The sequence below is a fragment of the Aaosphaeria arxii genome (assembly GCF_010015735.1).
Source record: "Aaosphaeria arxii CBS 175.79 unplaced genomic scaffold BU24scaffold_5, whole genome shotgun sequence".
NCBI lineage: Eukaryota > Fungi > Ascomycota > Dothideomycetes > Pleosporales > Aaosphaeria > Aaosphaeria arxii.
This window is the reverse complement of record NW_022983478.1, coordinates 343118-365297: the sequence shown is the minus strand read 5'-3', so window position 1 is coordinate 365297 and position 22180 is coordinate 343118. Positions and strand designations below refer to the sequence as shown.

At 49.9% G+C, this 22180-nt stretch overlaps 9 protein-coding genes across 9 annotated transcripts; 6 read left to right on the top strand and 3 right to left on the bottom strand.

The window, feature by feature from the left end:
* Positions 1-2769: 2769 nt before the first annotated feature.
* Positions 2770-4713, top strand: BU24DRAFT_481640 (cytochrome P450; the record flags this gene model as incomplete). The annotated part of the gene is made up of 4 exons (XM_033533184.1): positions 2770-2862; positions 2914-4023; positions 4081-4250; positions 4320-4713. The coding sequence occupies 4 exons, from the start codon at positions 2770-2772 to the stop codon at positions 4474-4476; spliced, it is 1530 nt and encodes a 509-aa protein (XP_033382565.1). The 3' UTR covers positions 4477-4713.
* Positions 4714-7709: 2996 nt separating this feature from the next.
* Positions 7710-8795, top strand: BU24DRAFT_409984 (uncharacterized protein; the record flags this gene model as incomplete). The annotated part of the gene is made up of 1 exon (XM_033525955.1): positions 7710-8795. One exon carries the CDS (start codon positions 7710-7712, stop codon positions 8793-8795), a length of 1086 nt encoding a protein of 361 aa, XP_033382564.1.
* A 718-nt stretch (positions 8796-9513) lies between these two features.
* Positions 9514-10264, bottom strand: BU24DRAFT_463032 (uncharacterized protein; the record flags this gene model as incomplete). Its single annotated transcript, XM_033532073.1, has 3 exons — positions 9514-10019; positions 10078-10162; positions 10211-10264. The coding sequence occupies 3 exons, from the start codon at positions 10262-10264 to the stop codon at positions 9514-9516; spliced, it is 645 nt and encodes a 214-aa protein (XP_033382563.1).
* Positions 10265-10748: 484 nt separating this feature from the next.
* On the bottom strand, positions 10749-12873 carry BU24DRAFT_370960 (saponin hydrolase precursor). Its single transcript, XM_033524450.1, has 2 exons — positions 12701-12873; positions 10749-12627 (listed from the first exon to the last, which is right to left on the bottom strand). The coding sequence occupies exons 1-2, from the start codon at positions 12791-12793 to the stop codon at positions 10789-10791; spliced, it is 1932 nt and encodes a 643-aa protein (XP_033382562.1). The 5' UTR covers positions 12794-12873; the 3' UTR covers positions 10749-10788.
* Positions 12874-14182: 1309 nt separating this feature from the next.
* Positions 14183-16113, top strand: BU24DRAFT_481637 (cytochrome P450; the record flags this gene model as incomplete). The annotated part of the gene is made up of 7 exons (XM_033533183.1): positions 14183-14317; positions 14369-14678; positions 14741-14824; positions 14879-14975; positions 15029-15083; positions 15372-15757; positions 15812-16113. The coding sequence occupies 7 exons, from the start codon at positions 14183-14185 to the stop codon at positions 15975-15977; spliced, it is 1233 nt and encodes a 410-aa protein (XP_033382561.1). The 3' UTR covers positions 15978-16113.
* Positions 16114-16572: 459 nt separating this feature from the next.
* BU24DRAFT_423244 (aldolase) lies at positions 16573-17742 on the top strand. Its single transcript, XM_033528195.1, has one exon. The coding sequence runs from the start codon at positions 16682-16684 to the stop codon at positions 17630-17632; it is 951 nt and encodes a 316-aa protein (XP_033382560.1). The 5' UTR covers positions 16573-16681; the 3' UTR covers positions 17633-17742.
* Positions 17743-17981: 239 nt separating this feature from the next.
* On the bottom strand, positions 17982-18453 carry BU24DRAFT_423243 (uncharacterized protein). The gene is made up of 2 exons (XM_033528194.1): positions 18295-18453; positions 17982-18223 (listed from the first exon to the last, which is right to left on the bottom strand). The coding sequence occupies exons 1-2, from the start codon at positions 18416-18418 to the stop codon at positions 18030-18032; spliced, it is 318 nt and encodes a 105-aa protein (XP_033382559.1). The 5' UTR covers positions 18419-18453; the 3' UTR covers positions 17982-18029.
* A 186-nt stretch (positions 18454-18639) lies between these two features.
* Positions 18640-19788, top strand: BU24DRAFT_481635 (kinase-like protein). The gene is made up of 3 exons (XM_033533182.1): positions 18640-18834; positions 18884-19370; positions 19430-19788. The coding sequence occupies exons 1-3, from the start codon at positions 18728-18730 to the stop codon at positions 19778-19780; spliced, it is 945 nt and encodes a 314-aa protein (XP_033382558.1). The 5' UTR covers positions 18640-18727; the 3' UTR covers positions 19781-19788.
* Positions 19789-20130: 342 nt separating this feature from the next.
* BU24DRAFT_451337 (uncharacterized protein) lies at positions 20131-22069 on the top strand. Its single transcript, XM_033531092.1, has 4 exons — positions 20131-20498; positions 20552-20852; positions 20912-21213; positions 21269-22069. Exons 1-4 carry the CDS (start codon positions 20353-20355, stop codon positions 21600-21602), a joined length of 1083 nt encoding a protein of 360 aa, XP_033382557.1. The 5' UTR covers positions 20131-20352; the 3' UTR covers positions 21603-22069.
* The last annotated feature ends 111 nt before the right edge of the window (positions 22070-22180 follow it).

The window sequence follows — 22180 nt, the reverse complement described above, 5'->3', positions numbered from 1 at the left end:
CTAGATGGGCACTGACTTTTGGGGGGTAGCCGCCAATCCTTATGGGGAATTAGGCGCTCACCTCCCCTAAAAATCAGCACATACCCCCCATAAGAGTGGGCGGCTACCCCGCCTCCCGAAAATGGGCGCCCCTTCCCCCCAAAATCAGCGCCTACCCCCCGTAAGAACTGGTGCCTATCGCCTAAGAAAAGAGCCAATCAGCGCGAGCGCCAAGGTAGTTTCTTAGCAACTACTTGCACCAAAATCCTCACCTTTATACCCTTCTGCCGTACAACAGAGAGTCGTCTATATTCTATAATAAGTCTGTCGTAATATAGTACTATACGCGTCCTGTAATTCAACGTATTTTTCGTTTCTCTACGACCTCTCTTTGTGGTAGTATAGGTGGTTGAAAAATACCAATATCTTACTCTAATTTCGGCTGAGGTTTTGTCCCAGTCCTGTGTATCAATCCATCTTAGTATCGGTACAATACTCATTTTGCAAACGAGAGCCTGCCGGGTATGTGGCGTATTAATCCCGTCAACGATGAACATGTTTTTTTTTTCATGGAGATCCGCGATGCACCACACAAGCCGTAAATTATCCCGTGGAGAGAGTCCAAAGCTATCATGCTTGGTAGGGCATCTACGGTCAGGACCGAACCGTCCACATTTTGTTCAGCTTAATTGTGCCAGAACTTATCACGTCGACAGGAGTTCTTAGGTTTAGAACGGATGAGCTTGGTTTCATTTTCGCAGCGTCGTGACCTTTTGGCGTTTGGCTTTTTTTTCGAATCAAGTGGACGTACTGATCTCCGGTTCCGTTCTATTCAGACACTTGCGTAGCAATGCAAACCCGAATCATCTAAACTTTGTGCGTTGAATGGAAAGTAGATAAATGCAAGTGTGTGTAGTTATGACAATAGTTAGTTAATAGCGACGATTTTCATAAGCTCGACGGCATCGCGCTATTCTCAACCGATTGAACTTACAGGGCGACCGGACATGCTTTGTACTTCTGTGGAAAGCTCACTGAGTTCATTCAATGCTGCACCCTGGTTTGGGGTGGAAGAGGTGTTCAGCGAAGGAATAGTACATTGTTGAATATGAAAAGCAGAGGTGGGGGCACCGGAGTCTTATGTCCTCTATCACTCACAGCAATGAATGATTGACCTCACTCTAACACTCTCGCGCGGAAGGAAAATTAGCGTTTCGCTGCTTGCCCTGCCCGGGCTTTTCAATGTACATCTAACATCGAGTAGTCCTCAACCCAACGAATCAATGGATTGAAACGCTATGTCCTGTCCCGCTATGAATGGACGCGGATTCAAGAGACATTTCAAGCTCAATTGCTCGATGATCATTCGCGAGATGTTAACGTTGACCCGAATAAGCATTAGGGTGCTGGCAGGGGTGTTCTAAGCGGCGTAAGCGTCATTGCCGATGTGCTACATTGCATGCCAGGTACAGTAGATCCAACCCCGCAAGATGAATAGTAAGTGGGGACCATTGGAATTGAGAGTCACCGAAGGGGTTGTTCAGTCTGATATTCATCTCGTGATCCCGCGAACATCTAGAATGCATGTATGAGGCGGAGAGCAATGCTTCTTTTGATTTTTTATCAATATTTTGCACTTCTCTTAGACAAAATCCTGATCCTGCCGTACCGTGGTTTTAAGAGCGCCCGCCCAATTCCTGCCATGATGATCGGGTCTGTGTAATAGCCCTGATCGACGCCGATGACGTGCGAAAAGCATGCGTCATTAATGGAATCATACAGACAAAAGAAAATAACGTCTATCCCTCTTTGCGACGATAGAAACACAGCCCGCAGCCTGCATAGTCCGACTGCATGGCCCGGTTCTCGTGAGATTGCTTGGTAACTACAAGACATAGTTCAGTCGCTGGGGTCTGTGGAATGATTGACCCCTCATCAATAGAAACATTCAACTGGTCGTTTCATGTATACCCGTTGTTTCTTGTGTCTAGCGGTGCTCTGCTATATGCCCATGTACTCATTCTGTTTTACATTCTGTAGGTAGGACGTGTACAATACACGACTAGGGTACGCCCAGCAAATAGGATGTACCCGAGATTGCCGAATTGAGCATTGCCTACTTGATCGGGTTAGGGCGATTGCCGCAACGGGCCAATGGGCGCGGACTCTACATAGGAAACATCGGGAATGTAAACGGCATCGAAACAAAATATACCCGATCGGTTTGATGTTTCGTAGACACTTGTACTGTCACCTCGCTCTGATATAAGCGATTCCTTACTGGTGCCTTGTTTAGATGTATTGGGCGCAGAGATACGGCCCCACGGCCCCCAAACCAGTATGCACGTGTTCTGCATCTGCCTCAGCAGAGATGTTTGAATGCAAACTCTTCTCAACTTTCCCATTGAGAAGTTCGCTAGTGTAGACCAGTTTCAGATTCGTGGTTCCATATGGACGCACGGGTCCAGGGCGTCACGACCATTCCCGAGCCACCGTGTCGATCAACAAGGCTCGCTCTCACACCACGCCCACGGACTGCACCCCCAGTTACCAAGCACAGCCTGGGGAACGAAAGTCATCCACGGCCTCTCAAGCTCTCCCATACAAACCCGGAGACTTCTGGGTGCCCGCACGCTGCGGAAATGTGAACGCTCACCATCTCGGGCACCATCTTGGTCTTCGACGATTGATCTGTTACGTCTCCAGACCTTACTTATTCGTCTGCTCCCGCCCAGATCTTCGTCTCGAAAAACCTACCCTCACAATTCCAGCACAACGCCATTCGTTAAGATGTCTTCTGTGGAGCTTCTTTCAGCTTTGGCGCCGTCCAACCTAATCAGGAACTTGACGATAAGTCGGGCATTCCTTGGCCTCATCGCTTTCGTATGTATCAAAATCATGACAGTTCGGCCATCGATCGCTGACCTGTGATAGTTCGCCCTTCGCTTCGTCGTAAAAGCCGTTTACAGATTATACTTCCATCCACTCCGGAACTTCCCGGGACCAAAGCTCTATGCCATCACACAGATTCCTATGGTCTCGCATGTATACCGAGGAACGTACACTGATATGATATGTGGGCTCCATCAGAAGTACGGAAAGGTGGTGCGCGTGTCTCCACACGAGTTGAGCTTCAATGACCCGCGGGGGTGGAAAGACATCCATGGCCACCAGAAGCCAGGCAAGGCCAACATCATCAAGCACCCGGACTGGTTCGTGCCCGCGATCAACGACGTCCACACTATCATCTCCGCCAACGACGAGGACCACTCGCGCATGCGCCGCATCTTCTCGAACGCCTTCTCCGACAAGTCGCTGAAGCTCCAAGAAGGCCTCTTCGCCAAGTACGCCGACTTGCTCATCCACAAAATGAAAGAGGTTTCCAAGGACCCAAAGCACCAGATCGACATGGTCCGCATGTACAACTACACCACATTCGACATCATGTCTGACCTGACGTTCGGCGAGCCGCTGTACCTTCTTGACAACGACGACTACATTCCCTGGGTCAAGAACATCTTCGAGTCCATCCGCACTGGATCCAAGATCGGGATCGTCCGCTACTGGCCCAGCGTCATGAAGTTCGTCAAGGCCATTGCCGGAAACGCCGCGCAGAAGAAGCGTGTCATCCACTTCGACTACTCTTCCAAGCGTGTCGACCGCCGCGTCGAGCGCGGCTCCAACGAACCCGACATCTGGAACCTGGTCATGAACGCGAAGGAAGGCCGGGGCTTGACCAAGGGCGAGATGTATGCTAACACGACTGTCTTCATGATTGCAGGAACTGAGACTACCGCCACTCTTCTCTCCGGTGTCACTTGGTATCTTCTCAAGCACCAGGACAGCCTCAAGAAGCTAGTGGACGAAATCCGAGGCGCCTTCAAGTCCGACGACGACATTACCATCGAAGGCCTTCAACGCCTGAAATATCTCCGCGCTTGTCTCGAGGAGGGTCTTCGCATGTATCCTCCCGTCCCGATCGGTCTCCCATGCCTCGTTCCCGCTCAAGGCTCCGAAGTGTGCGGCGAATGGATCCCCGGAGGCGTAAGTTTTCACTCCCTTGCCCATCAGACTTCACGATCATTCCTAACTCCCCTCCAGACCACCGTTTCCTGCCAACAACTCGCGATGTACCAAGACCCAAAGAACTTCGTTGAGCCACTGTCCTTCATCCCAGAGCGCTGGACCGGCGAAGACGATCGCTTCGACGGCGACAACAAGCACGCGCTGCAGCCTTTCTCTTATGGGCCGCGCAACTGTCTCGGCAAGAAGTACGTATACCCCTCGTCCCCATTTTCCCCTCACCACCACCAAAACAGAATCGCTAACGATGAAACCAGCCTCGCCTACCACGAAATGCGCATAATCCTCGCTAAGATCCTCTTCCACTTCGACCTCACCCTCGAGCCGGAGAGCGACAGCTGGCGCAACCAGGAGGTCTACACCCTATGGCAGAAGCCTGCGCTCAAGGTTAAGTGCACGCCTGTTCGCGCTTGATCGCTTCCTTCCTCTCCCTTTATCATCTTCCATTCTCACTCTCGTTGTCGTCATGATTTGAAGCCTTTCCAGACGATCAACCTACCATCGAAACCCTTGTATATAACCAGATGGTAGGGATATCGTCCACACCTACATTCGCATATGCATCTCCATCCTTGGCATCTCCTTCCTTGAAAATATATAAGACAACAACCTTTCTGCATTTTCCCTCCATTCATCACATAGAGCCCCCACCCCCCATCCCTCCCTTTTCCCACTTATTGCATTACCTCGGTGTACTTGTACATATTTCTCTCTCCCTCCGTTTCCTGCTCTTTGTTTCTTGCGCTTGCACTTGTATATAACCACACACGGGGCACATATGGTAGACTAGACACAGGGTGGATAGATAGTAGACACGCGAGTCTCGACCTGCCGGGATTGTCCTCTTGTATATATTTCCGCTTTTTCCCCGGCTGGGTCGAGATGGCGTGGCGGTGGCGGCGGAGTTCGTGGGAGGTGAGGTGGAGTATCGAGGCGCGTGGAGATAGATTAGATGAATTGAATGCGTTGGAATTTGTGTTGTTCGTATGCTTGAGCGGTGCTTTATGAGATGATGGTGGGTGGATTCGTGGGCGTGAAAGTGTGAGGGACAGGTCGTGCTGTGATGTAAAGTGTGTAGGCGTATATCTCATCACGGAACGACTATCTTTTCATCAAGGACCCGTGGTTGTACTCGTAGCATTGGGTCGGCAGATGTAAATATGAAGCGTCGGATGTGAGTTGATGAGATTTCCAACGTGTCTCGATACCTGATCTCGCTCTGGCTTGTCGTCCACAATCGTGTGAAGTTAAATCCCAACGGCGCCAATCCAGCGTTCGTTCGTTGGCCTGATCCATAGGATCGTCTGCTTGGTCTACCTCGACCTTCACCTCCTCCGCATTCGCACATCTCCATGATGCGTGCATATAGCTTGCGATAGATTCAACACCTTTTCCAGAATCACTTCACACCATCCCAGCATACTGTCGAGCGAAGGAGGCGAATCGGACGTCACGGCATGAGGAACAGACACTGAGTGATAATGAAGGCAAGATGGTGGGAATCATCTGTTAAACTGTATGCACTGTTTGTTCTTTGCTACCGCCTGTGGGCCGAGTTTGTGGTGTATGTCGCTTTTCGGTCAGGTGCCGGGATGAGAGAAGTTATGGACGTGGAACGTGATGAGGGGCATAGTGAGTCTAGCCAAGGGAACATAGTGAGAAAGTTTGTATTGAACTATGTAGCATAGCTGTTTCTATCTATCTCTTTTCTGTTGTGTTTATGATGTGTGTGCTTTCGCCCGTCGGGGCGTTCTCGTAAGGCGATAGAGCTGAGATATGGTGGCGAGGTGAGGTGAGAGAGGCAAATTGAGTGCGCGGGAGTCGCAATTCTGATGGAGGAGGGCGTTCGTACGTGTGTGATATGGCTTCAATCTGACGGTTGGTCTTTCTGGCGACGTGTATGTGTTGTGATTCAATGACGAGGAGGTGAGTACGGTGGTGATGGGCGGCTTCGTGATAGTCGGCGAACTGGGCGGCGGATGAAGTTTTCGATGAAGCTGGAATTTTGGATGCATTTAGTGGATTCAAGTTGTTATGTGAGCAATTGAGGCATGCTACTGGGTTACGGATCAAACGGCATGGGCATGAAGCAACAAACTCGCACTGTCTTGATAGCACTGCCGTGAGTTTTACTACGCAGAGAGGCATCATCAAATGAACCACCACAATCTCATAGTCTCACGATCTCACGATTTCAGTAACGTCTTTGGATGATAGCTAGAGCATGGAACAGAGTACTCGCGTCATCTTGATGGAGCTGTCGTACAATCTGATACAAATGGTAGAGCTGGACAGGACAAAGGTCTCATCAATTGAAGCATCACGATCTCACAATCCCATAACGTCACGACTTCACTGTTATAGACGGATGTCTACCGTCCCCCAGTTCTATGCATGCATCACCACCTCATGCCAGAGACCTTGACCCCATGCGTCCACCCACGTCCACCCACGTCCAACCACCTCTCTACCAATCCACCTACTCAGCTATCTTCCTATTCGCCCAGCCACCCAACCTCCCTCCTATTGATCCTATTGATCCTATTGATCCTATTGATCCTATTCATCGTCACCCTCTTCCTATTGTGCGAACACATGGACCGTGCTGAATCAGTCCCAATTGGGCCGATTGAGGTGATAATGGCCAGGCAGCCTCGCTTTCACGTGACACTTCCGCCATATCACAATCACCCAGGTCGCCCGATTTGGCCAATCTGGCCATTCTGGTCGATCTGGTCGACCCTATTCTTCCACAATAGGCAATGTGATCTGGGAGGCAGCGCACGGTCCCTCCCCCCCAGGAATGGGGTATATAAACCCTCTTCTGCCTCCCATCCTCCGTCTCCTCTTCTTCTTTTTCCTCTCCAGACACTCAGTCCCGAGCTACTTTCGACCTCCTCTTCATTCTCTTTGCTGCCCACCCTACCTGCCCTTTCTTCCCTCTTCTCCCTTTCCTCCGTGCACTCCACCTGAACTAACCATTTAGCTCCCCTTTCCCTTCTGCCCTCCCTGCCCTCCCCTTTCCCCCCTCCTTCACTTCATTTGCAACGCAACGGCTCGGTTTCCGGAGACTCAATGACTAGTATGCGGAGCCGCCGCGAACGTCCTGGTTGCGAGTCACGATTAGCAGCGGGGTTGGGGCTGCTAATAAAGTCTTTCTTTCTTTCTTAGAAAGACTTTGAACCAATGAGCTTTTTCTCACTTTACTTTTTTCTTTTCGTTGATCTTGCTGGCTTGTTCTGGCTGATTGAAGAAGAGTCACCTTCTCTCATCCTTCCCTTCACACTCTCACCCTTGGTTGCTGTTCTGTCGTGCTTCTACTTGCTTGTGTTGCGCTGCTCCAAGTGAAGCTATTCCCAACCGCCACCGACCACCTCCATCGCCCACCTTCACTGACATTGAGGAGTTGAGAAAAGGTGCCGCATCCCGACTCTCTGTCACTTTTCAGCGTTTCAAGCACTGCATTCTTCCAATTCGCAAATTTCGACGAGCCCTAGGCGATCCACCCTTCCCATCCTCGCTCCTTCCTAGTCATCTGACTTGGACATTCACAATCACTCACTCACTTAGGTACTAATGTCCACCTCCCCACACACGAGTACGCCTGCATCATCGACATCAAGTTCGGCCTCGCCTTCGTTTCCAACATGCACCTGCCTTCACTCCTTCCCACCCTTCTAGCTCTCCCACATCTCATAAAAGCTGGCACCGTCCCTCGCCATCCCAATGCTGTTCAACACCAGGACGAGATGGGCAATTTTGAAAACCTCGCCACATCTGAAGTACCTCCCAAAGCCCTCTGGCTAGGAGACGGCCCGCCTCCCGTCGACGAGGAAGCCTACCAACGCCTCGTCTGCAAAGGCGGGCAATTTCTCGCCGTCATGTTCCTCACCTCCGCCCAAGCCGGCCCCTACCTGACGCCTCCTCAGGTCTCCTCTGCCAGCACTTGGGTTTCCTTCCCCAAGCAGCTTACCGACTGGGGTTATAGCGAATCCCAGAAGACAAACATACTCCTTGGTCCAGGACAGTACGGCATCGAGCCCCTCCTCGCCACCATTGGCGCTTCGTTTGACTCCAGAGATTGGTTCTTCTCCATCATCCAGCACGGCGACCCATACACCACACAACAACTCGACATACAAACCTACGTCAGTCCCAACGGCCGCGTCCTCCGCAAGACAGGCGCGCACTTCCACCTCGGCTCGCACGCCGCCTCAGGAACCCTCATGGTATCCAAGCAATTCAGCGCACGGCACGAAGCCACCTACCGCTCCCCGCACATCCCCGACGCGGACCTGCCCGCACTGATCCGCTCCTCCGACATCGTCTACGCCTTCTGGTACCTGCACACGTACTCCAACCTGCGTGGCCTGCGCAACATCATCATCTGGTCCGTCACGAATCCCACCACCCAGCAGATCATCCGCAGGGCGATCCAGGACGCGCCCCCGGACGTACCCGGCGGCGACCCGACCAAGAATAAGTTGAAGCCCTGGCCGGGGTACTACTTCGATGCGTATACCAGGGCGTGCAAGGCATTGCTCGGGAGCCCGAATGGCTCGGGTGTCGCGTGGATGCTGATACAGAGGAAGGAGGAGCTGGGGAGGAAGACGGTGACGGGGTGTTCGGTGTTTGTGAGCGAGGCCACCTTGATGTTTGAGCCTAGCATCGTGTTTTACATCGGGAATGCGGTAGCCGTGACGGCGAGGAGTAATTCTACGAATAGTGAATGACCTCCAGCACGCACGCGTTGATCGACGTCGTTGTCATCGTTGCTACACTTTGTTCTTCTAGAACGTCGAAGAAAGGATGGGAATACAGTCACGGCTTCATTACATGCACTAGCATAGAGTCTGTACTGAGATAAAAAACTACTTATACTGCTGCCATATCATTTGTCTTGTCTTCCTGATTGATTCTTGTTGATCACTATCCCCACTATCAAATCGCAAACAAAATCACCAAAAATCAAACACAGCATCGCATCAACCAGAACCCATCCAAGACCAATGAAAGTGGAAGAGGGGAAGCAATGAAACACAAAATGAAATTAGAATAACGTTGGGTTGTAGCATTACGCGGGCCATAGTCACGTGTAGATTTCTATTAGCAAGGTTTACTAGCTAGCTTTGTATGAACGACTTCCATTCATCCATCACTGAGCGGGAAAACACATTGATCTTTTAGGTGGGGAGAATGGACAAGATAGATAAAGGGCTCTGTCGTATATAAGCCAGGTCGCAAGCGTGGTGCCGTCGTGTGTTATGCAACAATTGAGTAGAGAGGGAGGAGAAAAGTAGGGACGGTGCATTGATATTACCATCATGATCATCACCATATCAAGTCGAATTTAGCCTGCAAGCAGAATTTAAGATTGATTATTCTACAGACTGTTCTCATTGGCGTGTTGTAGGGTTGACATACATGCAACGGATGGGCACTGTGGGGACGCTACTGGAGGTAAACCTGTATGCCTTGTAATGTGCTGTCAACGTGAAGGGATAAGTTTGGTACACCATAAATGCACCTAGCCATACACCACACACAAGCCACTCTTTCCTTGGTCATCTTCATCCGCTTCGAAGGCCAAGAGGAGCCACCTTCGTGTCCCTCTTGCATATCTTCATTGACCCTTCCCTCGATGTCGTCCCGGGTCTGGCGCTCCACAGATAGGTTCTCACCATCTCCCGTCACCGCCACTCCCTCGCGAAGTTGAGGAGCTGGGATCGAGTAGAACTTCCGTCGGCAATCACAAGCAAAATTCAACTTCTTCCCCGGTCGGAGGGGCCGATCCCATCGACGGTGTAGAATACAGTCGTCCGCGTCATGGAGAGCGAGGACAAAGTCGGAGTAAGGGTCCTTGTCGTGCGCGATGTTGTCTTTCGCTTCGGCTGCTGCTTTCTCGGAGGTCTTGGGGGGAGGTTCATTGGAAGCTGATGTGTCGGCGGAGCGCGTCACTGACGCGCTTAGTACTGTCATTCTCCATGAACGATGGGTTGGGATGAAAAGACTTACAGTCTCCAAGGACTTTGACAATGCGGCGGAAAGCTTCATTGCTGTCGTGGCCGTGTTTCGTGTAAATATCTAGGGCGGCCTCGAGCTTCCTCGTGTTAGCTTAGGTGCGGGAAATGAAGGAAATGGGGCGTACGTGGTTCTTTGCCATGTCGTAGTCGGCTGCTTCTTCAGATGTGTTAGCAGACATAGCGAGTGGTTGGGATGACGACGAGAGTGAGAGTGTAGAGTGGAGGGTGATGGTGGGAGGACGAAGGGCTTAGGCGGTTGGGAGTAGGTGAGCGCGGGATCGGGATTGTGAGATTGATCCAGCGGCGGCGGCGGGAGTAGGTGATAATCGTGGTGGAGAAAAGTGAAAGATGGAAGGTAGAAGATAAATATTGAGGAGAGCAGAGACGGGCGATGTCTGTGATTGAGTGTGATTAAAGTTGCTGACGTCCGATTTTCTCTTGTGCGTCGTAAGTGAGCGATGGCAGATGGCACTGCAGATAATGGAAGGATGTAAGTTCGGTCGACCTGTATGCACAATAGGACCGTAAAGACACTTCTTGATAATATATGGATGGATATCAGCGATTCGATGCAGTTTCCGGAAATCATGGGATGTTTTCCAAGCCGATGCACTATCATCCTATCTCACGTACTAGTACACCAAATGCCATGATCTGCTTCTTACTGAACAATGACCTGCATATTGCATTCGTCTATCAGCATCTATGTACCGCTATCTGGAATGACATGTGTAACGCCGTCAACTGTAGTTTCGAAACTGCCCTCCCACCCAGAAACGTCAAAAATTTTCAAGTTCACCTTCAAACCCGCATCGCCAGTCCGCTTCGTAGCCACCGTCTCTCCACTCTGTGCAAGATCTGAAAACCACCATATAGAAGCCTTCCCCTGCCCGTCCTGACTGGTCTTTGCAGACTCCCGGCCGTTGAGGAACGTCCTCCCATCGTCGGTAAAATTGTGATACACGACCTCCACGCTCTTCACACTCCCACCACCCTCACCCGTCCCGATCTCAACGTCCGCGTAACCGCTCGTCTTCCCCTCAAGGATGTACCTCCCGCCCGGCACATCGAGTTGTTTCTTCGGCGCCTCGCCAGGGACGTACTTCGTACCCCACACCACCTCATCTGCATCAAACTCCACCGTCGCCGGCACCCTTGGCTTTCTCCCCGTAAACGTCGCAACAACCAGCCTCTGTCTCCTCCCAAACGGCTCCTTGGACTCATAACACGGCAACGGATTCTCACCTCCGCATTCCGGGTACGTAGTCTGCGCCTGCGCATACACCAGCTGCGTCGAATCGAGCGACCATCTCGGGTCCGCGAGGGAATTCCACTCCGGGTCGTCGAACGCCCCGCTCCCCGGCGTGCCCTGTCTTCCTTCAAGTTTCGCATTCACCTGCTGTCCATAGTACGTCCCGCGGTCACCCCAACGATCTAGAAGCCAAGGCTGAAAGAACCTTCGCTGGCCGTTGTTGCGTAACCCCGCGGCCACGACGAGAGTTACCAGGTCGATCAGCGGCGGGACGGACCGCATGCCGGATGCCCACATCATGCGTCCAGACGCGCGCGTGTCCATCACGACCATCGAGTCGCCGGATGGGGAGTACGTGATCGGGTCGCAGTAGTCTGGGTGCGATGTCAGGCGTCGGACGGCGCCGGTGCGGAGATGGGCTGCGAAGACGTCGACGTTGGAGGATTCGGTCGGCGGGCCAATATAGATTACTTCGTCGCCTGAGGGTGTGAAGCCGCGGAGTTCGCCGATTGCGAGGGCGCTGGAGTCGATGTGGATGTTTCTGCCGGAGATGGAGTAGGGTTTGGGGCCCGTGGCCGAGAGTAGAGTCGTGACGTTTGTGAGATCGTAGCCGGGGTGAGGGTCGGACGGGTTGAATTCCAGGCGGGCGTAGTAGCATAGCTGGCCAGGTGTCTTGTCTTCGTAAAGCGTGAAGGCGCTGAAGCCTATGTGGGCATTGTCGGGGTGTAGGCGAAGCTCTCGTATGGCGCCGAAGCCGTTGGACGCCGGGTTGTTCCAGCGGACAGGGTAGATGTGAGTTTTTGACGGCGTGCATTGGGGGTCGGTCAGGTTGAACGGGGTACATGTGAGGATATTGCTGCCGATGAGCAAGCGCTGGCTATCGCGGAAGGATTGAGGGTAGTGGAAGCCGGGGATCATGTCGATAGTGTTCTGGGATGGTAGGCCGCAGGTGATGCATTTCCAGGCGTCACCATTGGGAAACAATGATCCATCAGTCTTTATGATGATGACCTGCTCGCCGGTGTAGATGCTTCCTGGGGATGGAGATAGAGGCGCGCCAGTGAACGTTACTCGTGCGAGGACATGGGCGCCGTCTGGGAGGAAGTCTCCGGCTTGGAAGCCTTTTTTCATGACCATACAGCCAGTGCCATGGGGATTGATGGTCGAATTGCAGGATCCGGGCTCATCGCTCGCGATCGATGGTGGTAATGGAAGAGTTCTCAACGAGATGGGTTCAGGCGCTGGCGGTGGTGGGATGTCTGTGTACGTCAAGTCGGTTGGAAAGGGTGCCTGTGGACATGTTACTACGAATTTAGCAACCAATTTAGAACAAGTTCCAAGTAACAAGCTCTTCAGAACTTACAACGTCATATCCCATCTTCTCCTGGCACCCTGTTGCCAACATCCAGCACCTCAGGATCCCCGCTGCCGTTTGTAGCACGTTCCATGTCGACATCTTCGTCCTGGAAGTACAGTTGACTTCGAGAACTCAATAAGGGACAGAAGTTTCTCTTCGTTCCCCATTTGAAATTGCGGATGCGATTGTATTTAAATGAGACGTCGTTCAAGAGGGTGGGCGAGACCCACTTCTCTAGCGTATTCGCCGTATTGAGGGATACGGTGGATACGATGACGCGAAATCCCTGTGGCGATCATAGGGCGGTGGCACTCCGGGACATGATTGTGGGCCGGAAAATCATGGGGGCGAATACAGAGGCTTGGAAAAAGTTTGCTCTTAATTGTCATGAAGATCGAACTCATAGAGCGAGCTGTTCGGAGTTTAGATCATAAGATCGACACGACAGGGAAGGATCAGGAGAAGCATATATGGAGCGCGAACTGTCGCCGTTTGATGAGAGGTTGAATTAAAGTATGACAGCAGTCAAGACAAAAGGTCAGCGATCACATGCATTAACATGTCCGAGAATTGATTCTTGCGAGACATGGGTTTGCTGTTTCTAACTGCGAGTACATTTCTTACCAATGCAAGGGCTCGGTCATTCGAAAACGAGACTTGAGTTGCTTCAGCGCTGGTACAGGTCTACTTGCATCGAAAACAAACCATTAACCCATTTGCAGTGCAACTTAACTTGATATATGGAGACATGGGGGGATCCACATCATTAATGGCGAGGAGATCGGACCATTTCACTGGACTTGAAAGGGCTAGTTCCCGTTAGATCCCTGTGACGGTCTTACCTGACCTTATTTCTACGAACTAAGCAACGCTCTGACAGAAGTTGTAGCTAACTACCTTCTAGCAGTTAGTGTTGACGAATACCTTATACGTAGAAACCTTGGTTTCGAGATATCTTGGTCATGGTATTCATTCTCCATTTTCCCAATGGCCCTATCCACTCGAACGCGTAGGACATTTGCAGGCATTTACCAGTAGATGATCGAGATTAGAGATAGTTCCATCCTATCATTCATAACAGGTATTAGCAACGTGATCTTTTCGCCGCATTTGGAAGTTGCTGGATTCTGTGTTACCCTTCGCTGAAACGTCATTTTGGCTCTTACAGCGTAGCGACTTACACTACATATCTCGCAACAAGATCTTTGCACGGATCCTACCATGAATGAAAAAATCGCTATATAAGCTTACACTCTTATTATTTGACTGTGCCACAGGACGTCCTGTAATTAGTAAAGAGACGGACGAACAACGTCACCATGCAGCATATTCATTTAACCGCGTGTGGCACGGTATTCTGAACTATTCATTTGAGCGTCGGCTGTGTCCGCTCCACTACATGTTCTTCTTTTCTCTTTTGAAGAAAAAAAGAGAAACAAGAAAATTGCAGCACTCTCTTAATAAAACGAGCGTGACTACTTCTTCATCATGATTTATGCAACGACTTTCGCTTTCTTCATACTTTGCGTCGTTCTCTTGTGGATCGGAATTCCACGGAGAATTTCAGAGCCATGGAAGTTTCTTGCACGAGGACGCCAGATGTTGATTCAACGTGCGCGGGAAGTGAGTCCATCCACAGTTGTCGTTTCGTGACAGGAGTTGAATCAACTTTAGCACAATGGAAAACCATTCTCCATCCTCATCCCTGGAAATCGCCTCCACCTCGTTTCAAGCAAGGCCCACTGGGAAGATCTCAACAACACGAGTCTCAATCATCTCTCCAGCCATGTTTGGTCGAAGGAGCATTTCCAGCCGAAGTATACTTTCGGTTATGAATGGCCAGATCGGCGGCAGGATGACGGCATGCCTGTTATTCGTGCCATACGAACGCTGTCTAATCAGTTCTCTGGGCTACGGGAACGATATGTTAGTCTCATGGAGTCTGATCTCAATGATGCATTGAAGATATACATTCAGCCTAATGGTAAGTTGCATTTGTATCTCCCAGGGTCTTGTCTTCGTAGAGTTCTTGCTAATTGTCACTAGGAATTAGCGTTATTCCTTTGTGGGAGACAGTGAAACGACTCGGAAGCAGAATGAACATAATGATGTTGTTTGGACAACATATCGGTGGGTAAATCGCACTTGATATTACCGGACAATCATGCCTAACAGCACCTCTAGCGAATGATTCAGAATTCGTAGATCGAGGCTTGAAATACATCGATGAAGTTACATTGGTATCTGAAGCGGCCAAGAGTTTTCCGCTATTTTTAATGCCGTAAGTGAATACCAGAACATTTCTCTGCAATACGTTAATTGGATCCATTGAAGTCTCATGTCCAGAATCATTCGCGGTCGCAACTTAAACGCTCAATATGTTCGCGAGGTAATAAACACAGAGATCAAAAACCATCGCTATAGAATAGCTTCCGCCCCCTTGGAAGCAAGCGAGAAGCCTGTAAATCTAACCTTGTCCCAAATTTATTACAGACCTTCGAGCTCATTCTCTACAGGAATCCATAATAGAAGCACACGTGAGGAATCTTCCAGGCATTTCAGAATCCAAGAGAATCAAATTCGATATGAATACCACGTTTATATCAACAACTACAGCCACCCCAATAGCGAGTAGCACGCCCATACTTTGAGGCCTAGTAACTGATTCTGTATTCAGATTGCAACTCACCTGATCCTGGACATTTTCACGCATCCGGAATATCTTCCTGCCTTGCGGGAAGAGGTCAAGGATGTACTTGGCAACCCAGCATCCGACATCAACAAACTTCCATTGCTGGAGAATTTCCTCATTGAATCGATACGCTTTCACTGCTTTCTCTCAACGGTAGTTCACCGCGTTCCGCTGAAATCATTCAGCTTTTCGGATGGTTATACAGTTCCTAAGGGTGAGATTGTGGAATTCTATCAGTACAGCGTCATGAACGATGAAACCATTCACTCGAACCCGAATGAATTCAATCCTAAAAGATTCGAAGGAAAAGCTCGAAAGGCTACTGATATTAGTATGGAATGGCCGTTCTGGGGCAATTCGAAGATGGCATGGTAAGTTCTTGCTTCGATAAGATTTAGCAGAGTCTAATTGTTACCAATTTGCAGTCCAGGTCGGTTTCATGTTTGCAATGTGGCAAAGCTGATTGCAATTTACTTCATCACGAATTTCGATTGCGACGTTACAAATAGCCATAATCCAAGTTTCGAATTTCGAGACGTTAGTGTACCGCACCCAAAGTGGGAGTTGATCATGAGGAGACGTACTATGTAGCGATAGTCAACTGTCTACTCGGGACCATGACACACAATCATCCCGGAAGTTTTAGAGATCCTTGGGAAAGCTTTATTGTCCCTATATTGGGTTTTCCATCAATGAATGAACTATCCCATCGACATCGGACTTTTTGGACTCTCAAGCCTCATTGTGCACAGCTGGAGATGTAGTAGGTAGAATGAGTGGTTCGACATCCTCCATTTTGCAGATTTAGTAGCGAATACTTCAAAACAAGATTAATTGCCGGCAAACTTTTTCATTTGAAGTAACAATTGAGTTACAATTCACTACCACTATAAGTGAGAGTACCGCTATATAGCAGCTTCAAAATAGAAACCTGGTCCTGCAAAGAAAATTCAACCTGTTGTGATAGCAACCACACCACCCCGGCCCCCCACTCACCACTCACTCACCTCCGAACCCATTCCCCCTGGGGCAAACTCTTCACCTATATGGCTAGACGCAAGGTCGAAACAAAAGTAATGGACTCACGTGATCGGTATCTAGCGGATATCGGGGGAGCTCCCGAAACCGGCCCAGCAACCCGATGAGGTTATGCTCAAGAACTTCTCGAACATTTCTGGACCTTACACTTATTCCTATCTCAATTAATTTCTTCTCGAAAACATCATCTAAACTCTTCTGTCATTCTTCCCCGCATTCGAGTTTCTTATCTTTATCATCTTTGCTATAGTAATATCATGTCTCCCGCAGCAAATGTTCCTAGGTCCGGGGTCTGGTGCCCCGCAGTAACCTTCTTCGACCCCTCAACCGGCGCTATCGACTTCGACTCACAAAAGAAATACTTCAAATACCTCTCAACAACCGGACTAGCAGGTCTCGTTGTGCTCGGTTCCAATGCTGAAGCTTTCCTTCTGACACGCGAGGAGCGACGGAACCTCATTGTCGCCGCACGTGAGGCCGTTGGCCCTGATTTCCCATTGATCTGCGGTGTAAGCGGATTCTCCGTAACCCAGACTCTCGAGTACATCCAAGATGCGATCAGCGCTGGTGCCACATACGGATTGCTCCTTCCAGCAGCATACTACGGCGGTGCTACGACCAAGGAGGTAGTAAAAGGCTACTACGACGAGGTTGCACAGAAGAGCGACCTCCCACTCGTTATCTACAACTTCCCCGGAATTTGCAATGGCGTCGATCTTGATTCGGACACCATCGCGGCCATCGCAAAGAGCAACCCTGGAAAGATCGTCGGCGTCAAATTGACCTGCGGAAGTGTGGCCAAGATCACCCGGCTAACAGGCCAGCTTTCTCCCGATCAGTTCGCTACGTTCGGTGGACAGAGTGATTTCTTGATCGGCGGTTTGGCGGTCGGAAGCCAGGGTTGCGTGGCCGCATTCTCGAACGTTTTCCCCAAGACGATTTCTAAGATCTACCAGCTCTACACGAGCGGCAAGGTCGAGGAGGCTTTGACGCTGCACCGAAAGGCTGCGCTCGCTGAGAGCCCCGTCAAGGCCGGTATCGGAAGCACAAAGTACGCCGTTTCGCAATACAGTGCGGTGGCTGCTGGAATCTCGAGCCCAGAAAGCAAGCTCGCTCCTAGAAAGCCATATTTGCCCGTGGGTGACGCGGTGAAGACGAATGTCGCCAACGTCATGGCTGAATTGGCAGAAATCGAGGGGAGTTTGTAGATCTTCTGGATGAATAGAGCATGACCGCCTTTGCATAGAGCATCGTTAGGTTCAAAAAGGAATAATAGAATCAATGTAAAACCAGTTTGGACGTTTTCCGAAACGACCAGTCATCATGATCTTGACGATAGTCAAATATTCCCGTGAATTGACTACAAGCAAAGAATCTTTTACCCGGAAATGGAGAAGATGCCGAAACTTCAAGTCCTCGATATTTTGTCTAAACAATGGAAAAAGACAAGATGACACACCATATCGGACTGGTCATCGAGTCTCTCTCAAACATCACCAGCAGCAGATAAAGGTCACCATTTCCAACAATGATTGTTTATTCTCACAGATATTGCAAGTGAACAACAACGGGTATCGAACAATCAAACAACAAATCAGCAGCATTTCATCGTCCGGCGAGCTTCTTCAATCCATCCCTCCAACTCCTCCTCTTCTCTTTCCCATTGTCACGATCCCCGCCTTTAGGTTCCAGACCCCCCTTGGTACTACTTTTCTCCCCTTCGACTTCGAACAAGGTATCATCATCCCCAGCGTCTTTATCTTTCTGAGCCTGCTTCTCGGCTGCTTCTTGCTTTTTGCCTATGCGCAAGTTAGTAAATCTCGTCTCTCACAAAACAAGTCCGTGGTGGAGGCGGAAATTCAAAACGCACGTTGCTCTTCCTCCCATTCCTTCACGATATTATTCTTCATCTCCTCCATGCGCGCCTGGCCTCTCTTGCCACCGTACGGACCCTTGCCAGCGGAGAGCGAACCGAAGATATCTGCGTTGTCCATAATTTCTGTTTATACGGTGGATTTGGAGTTCGTGATGAAATCTGGTTGATTAATTGATTCCCAGATCAAGGACAAGTCGTTTTCTTATATATTTCATTCCATAGTGATGTCAGATGGAGGATGCGCTAAGGGTGCTCAGCCATAACGCGCAGCACAAGACAGGGGGGGATGCGTGCGGGCGATCTGGGGTTGGTGCCTACTGGTATCACCCAAATTGGGTATGCTCTGTGTTTCACAGCATTCTATGCTTGATATTGCCACACCTGCATAAATTTCCTAGGAATTTTTGGAGGTATTCTATCTTCCACAATGGCAGCGCTCGCTCGAGAGATAATCGGCCAATCAAGCCGCCGCTACATCGCCAGAAGCGTTCTACAAGAAAGCCGTGGTCCACTGGGTCCCGTGCTCTTAGCTATGTAAGAGCACCCAATTATTCCATCTCCATTCGCTTACACGCCTTCGCAGGGCCGACCGCAAAAGATACGTCCTAAAAAGCGTACCAGACGACGTCTTCGGATACTACCAAAACATGTTCAATGACCTCCGTCCATGTCCATACGTCCGCGTGGCTGCGGATGCAATTCCTGAGAAACACATGTTTGCTTATGGATATCTGGACGACCATCTTCTTTCTTTCGCTCAGAAAGACGTACCCTTACCGCTCACGAAACGCATCCTCAGGGACACTCTCCGAGGTCTCGCAGCTCTACATGAAAGAGGCATTGTGCATACGGATGTTAAGCCTAATAACATCATGCTGAACTGGAACGACAAAAATAGAGACATTGCCGTGGAGAAAGTGCAGCTCGCCGACATAGACGACGCCGCGTACGTGCCGGAAGGAAGCGCGCTTGTCGGGAGGGCGTTTGGGAATTGGATGTGGCGAAGTCCCGAAGCGCATGCTTCGGCGGCTTGTCATACGCCTACGGAAATGTTTTCCTTTGGGATAGTGGTGAGTTTTCTTCAGTTGTATGGTGTCGTCGGAATGAATGTGTTGACATGACCATCTAGTGCATTTATGCGCTACTCAAACGCGTGATATTCGCAGTTGAAGACGAGGAAATTATTGAGGGAGAGGTTAAAGAGGCGGTTGTCCTCGAACGGCAATTGTCTTACTTTGCGGATGGGGACAGCTATCAGGGATTGTTGAGATACTTAGCAGACAATCCTTGGGTTCAAGTCTTTGAAATCGTGGCAACGACGTTTGGGGAGAAGTATCCCCGAGAACCGTTTGCATTGTGGAACTATCTTGATGCAGACTTCAGAGACCTCGTTGGACGCATGTCGACGGTTGATCTGAGGAAGAGAATTACAGCGCATGAGGCTTTGGGGCATCAGTGGTTCGCAGATATCCAGGATTGAGGACGCGGTTTCAAGGCTATGTTTCCTAGAGAGGGGATAGTAGCAGAGGTTACGGACTACCATGGAGAGCTGGGGGCAACTCATTCATTCGATCGACTTATCGACTCTAGGAGACCAGGATATCATTCTATCGACTCCGCATATGCAGCAATCACAGATTGAGCATAATCAAAAAGAATTTGTCACTCCGCCATGTAAGTACGCAAAGCGAGCTACCAGGCTTCAAAAGGATGAAATGCATAACATGAACTACCAAAACACACATGCTACATTGAATGGACATTGGTACATTTGATAAGCTTTTATCGGGAATATATACGTTGAAGGGCATGGGTGCTAGTTATATTAACCTCCGATCCCTAAACACCAGCAATAAGGCACACTGGCAGTTCATTGGCCAACCTATATTGTACAAATACCCATCACATCTATCCATCCACCCCACATATAAAACAATGCCGGATTACCAATTGATGGAAAGTGGGGAAAGCACCCGACATTGAAAAAGGGTTGCTCGTACGGACATTGTGCTCTATCTGCACCAGACTTGAAGATTGTGATAATTATACGAAATGTTTTGGAGTCGCAATTGCGTCGCTGTTGCGGCCTGTATGGCAGTTTGTGTCGTCGCGCAGAACACATCGCTTCCTGGAGGGCCGACGTTCAACGACTTTCTACGGTTCTCGTGTTCGGAGCTGAACATTCAACGTATAGACCCGTAAGTCTCTTCTCGTTCTAGGAAGATAACAGGAGTGTTTGACAGCTACATAGACTCGTCACACCCGGATTGACTCCATCGCCTCACCTGCATCAATTCGTGGGAGGAAATGCGCTATCAGCGAAGATGGATCCATCGGTAGACATCGCGGAACAAGCCACCTGTACGACTTGTACCTTCAGCGAAGACTTTTCGAATTACTGGACTGCGGTTCTGTTCTTCCGTCATCGAAACGGGTCGTATCATCGCGTGCCCTTGATGGCCAATCTTGGGCTCGAAAAGCAGCGGGGAGGCATGACAGTGTATTACACGGCGCCGTACGACAAGAAAACGAAAGTAACTGCGTTCAAGCCGGTGAGTCGAGTTTAGATCCTTTTCACACATAGAAAATTCAGTTAATAAACGAATGTTAGGGTTTTCGAATGCTTATCGGCGATCCATCCTATCGCGCACCCAGTCCCAATACAAAGGAGTTTAGAAGTATAGCATTTCGCTGCTTCACCGAACCCTGGGGTCCTGCACCTGCAAATTCGGAAATTGGTGGGGAATGGGATACGCGCAACTTCCCTAACAAACCGTGCCCGTATGGTTTGAGGGTTAACAATTTCTTCCCAACGTGCTGGGATGGAGTCAATGTTGATAGCCCCGATCATAAGAGTCACGTTGCGTATCCGTCGAAAGGGACTTTTGAGACGGATGGGGAGTGTCCAGATACGTAAGCAATGACACGAAGATGTGCGGAGAGAAAATGCTAATGAATGCATATCCAGTCATCCCGTGAGGCTGCCTCAGGTCCTATACGAAACGATCTGGAACACATCTGCCTTCAATGATCAATCCATGTGGCCTGTGGATGGTAGCCAGCCCTTTGTGTTCAGCATGGATGATTCCACTGGATACGGTTGGCATGGGGACTATCTGTTTGGGTGGAAAGGTGATTCGTTGCAGAGAGCAATGGATCAATATTGCGGCGTCAATTGTCCGGTGTTGAAGACGCAGAGTGTGGAGAAGGCAAATGAATGTGCGAAAGCTCCAATTGTCAACGAAAAGATCAATGGATGGCTAGATGCTCTACCGGGAGGGGAGAGCAAAGCGCATAGGTAGTTATGACTTTGATTGCTAGATAATGCTGATTATAATGTTGTAAGAGGTTCTCCAGGCGCATCATGGAGCAGAGCAGTACTCCATGGTTTTCAGTTGTAAAACTGGCCGAGGCCCGTTTGCTAGTTCGACTATCATAGCATCGGACCGCGACAAGCCATTTGCTGGACTAGTCCGAGATAGAACAAAGACCCGAAAGGGATAGCCGAAGAAGATAGCTAGAAAACTACCAAGTATGTTTACACAGTGCTGTGTACAGTCATCCGGCTAAACTGCCGACGACGTGAGATGAGATGGCGCGTGGGCATGTTCGAGAGATGGAGGGAAACATGGGGTGGCATTCGAGCGGATAAGAGTTCATCTTTTGGGAGGATCAGATATGCGGCAGTTTGTCAGTAATCCCACGGGATTAATGATCAGTAAGGAGTTGGTGTTTGAGGATCATTGGCTCGGAGGTGCCTAGGTTAGAGTGTTGGAGTGGAGGCAAAGCAGTGTGGAGTGGAGGTTGGAAAGTTGTGGAGTGCCGAAGGCCACGTGACGTTGAGCCGAGGCTCGACGGTACTCTGGAAGACATAAGAGGA

Bases quoted from the DNA above. Each gene is read 5' to 3' on its own strand.
- BU24DRAFT_370960 (XM_033524450.1), bottom strand. From the start codon at position 12,793: ATGTCGACATGGAACGTGCTACAAACGGCAGCGGGGATCCTGAGGTGC. The intron at 12,628-12,700 runs GTAAGTTCTGAA...ACATGTCCACAG, and splicing joins AGAAGATGGGATATGACGTT to GCACCCTTTCCAACCGACTT.
- BU24DRAFT_481635 (XM_033533182.1), top strand. From the start codon at position 18,728: ATGGCAGCGCTCGCTCGAGAGATAATCGGCCAATCAAGCCGCCGCTAC. The intron at 18,835-18,883 runs GTAAGAGCACCC...ACGCCTTCGCAG, and splicing joins GGTCCCGTGCTCTTAGCTAT to GGCCGACCGCAAAAGATACG. The intron at 19,371-19,429 runs GTGAGTTTTCTT...ATGACCATCTAG, and splicing joins TGTTTTCCTTTGGGATAGTG to TGCATTTATGCGCTACTCAA.
- BU24DRAFT_423244 (XM_033528195.1), top strand. From the start codon at position 16,682: ATGTCTCCCGCAGCAAATGTTCCTAGGTCCGGGGTCTGGTGCCCCGCA.
- BU24DRAFT_451337 (XM_033531092.1), top strand. From the start codon at position 20,353: ATGTTTTGGAGTCGCAATTGCGTCGCTGTTGCGGCCTGTATGGCAGTT. The intron at 20,853-20,911 runs GTGAGTCGAGTT...AACGAATGTTAG, and splicing joins AAGTAACTGCGTTCAAGCCG to GGTTTTCGAATGCTTATCGG. The intron at 21,214-21,268 runs GTAAGCAATGAC...ATGCATATCCAG, and splicing joins GATGGGGAGTGTCCAGATAC to TCATCCCGTGAGGCTGCCTC.
- BU24DRAFT_423243 (XM_033528194.1), bottom strand. From the start codon at position 18,418: ATGGACAACGCAGATATCTTCGGTTCGCTCTCCGCTGGCAAGGGTCCG. The intron at 18,224-18,294 runs GTGCGTTTTGAA...ACTTGCGCATAG, and splicing joins GGAATGGGAGGAAGAGCAAC to GCAAAAAGCAAGAAGCAGCC.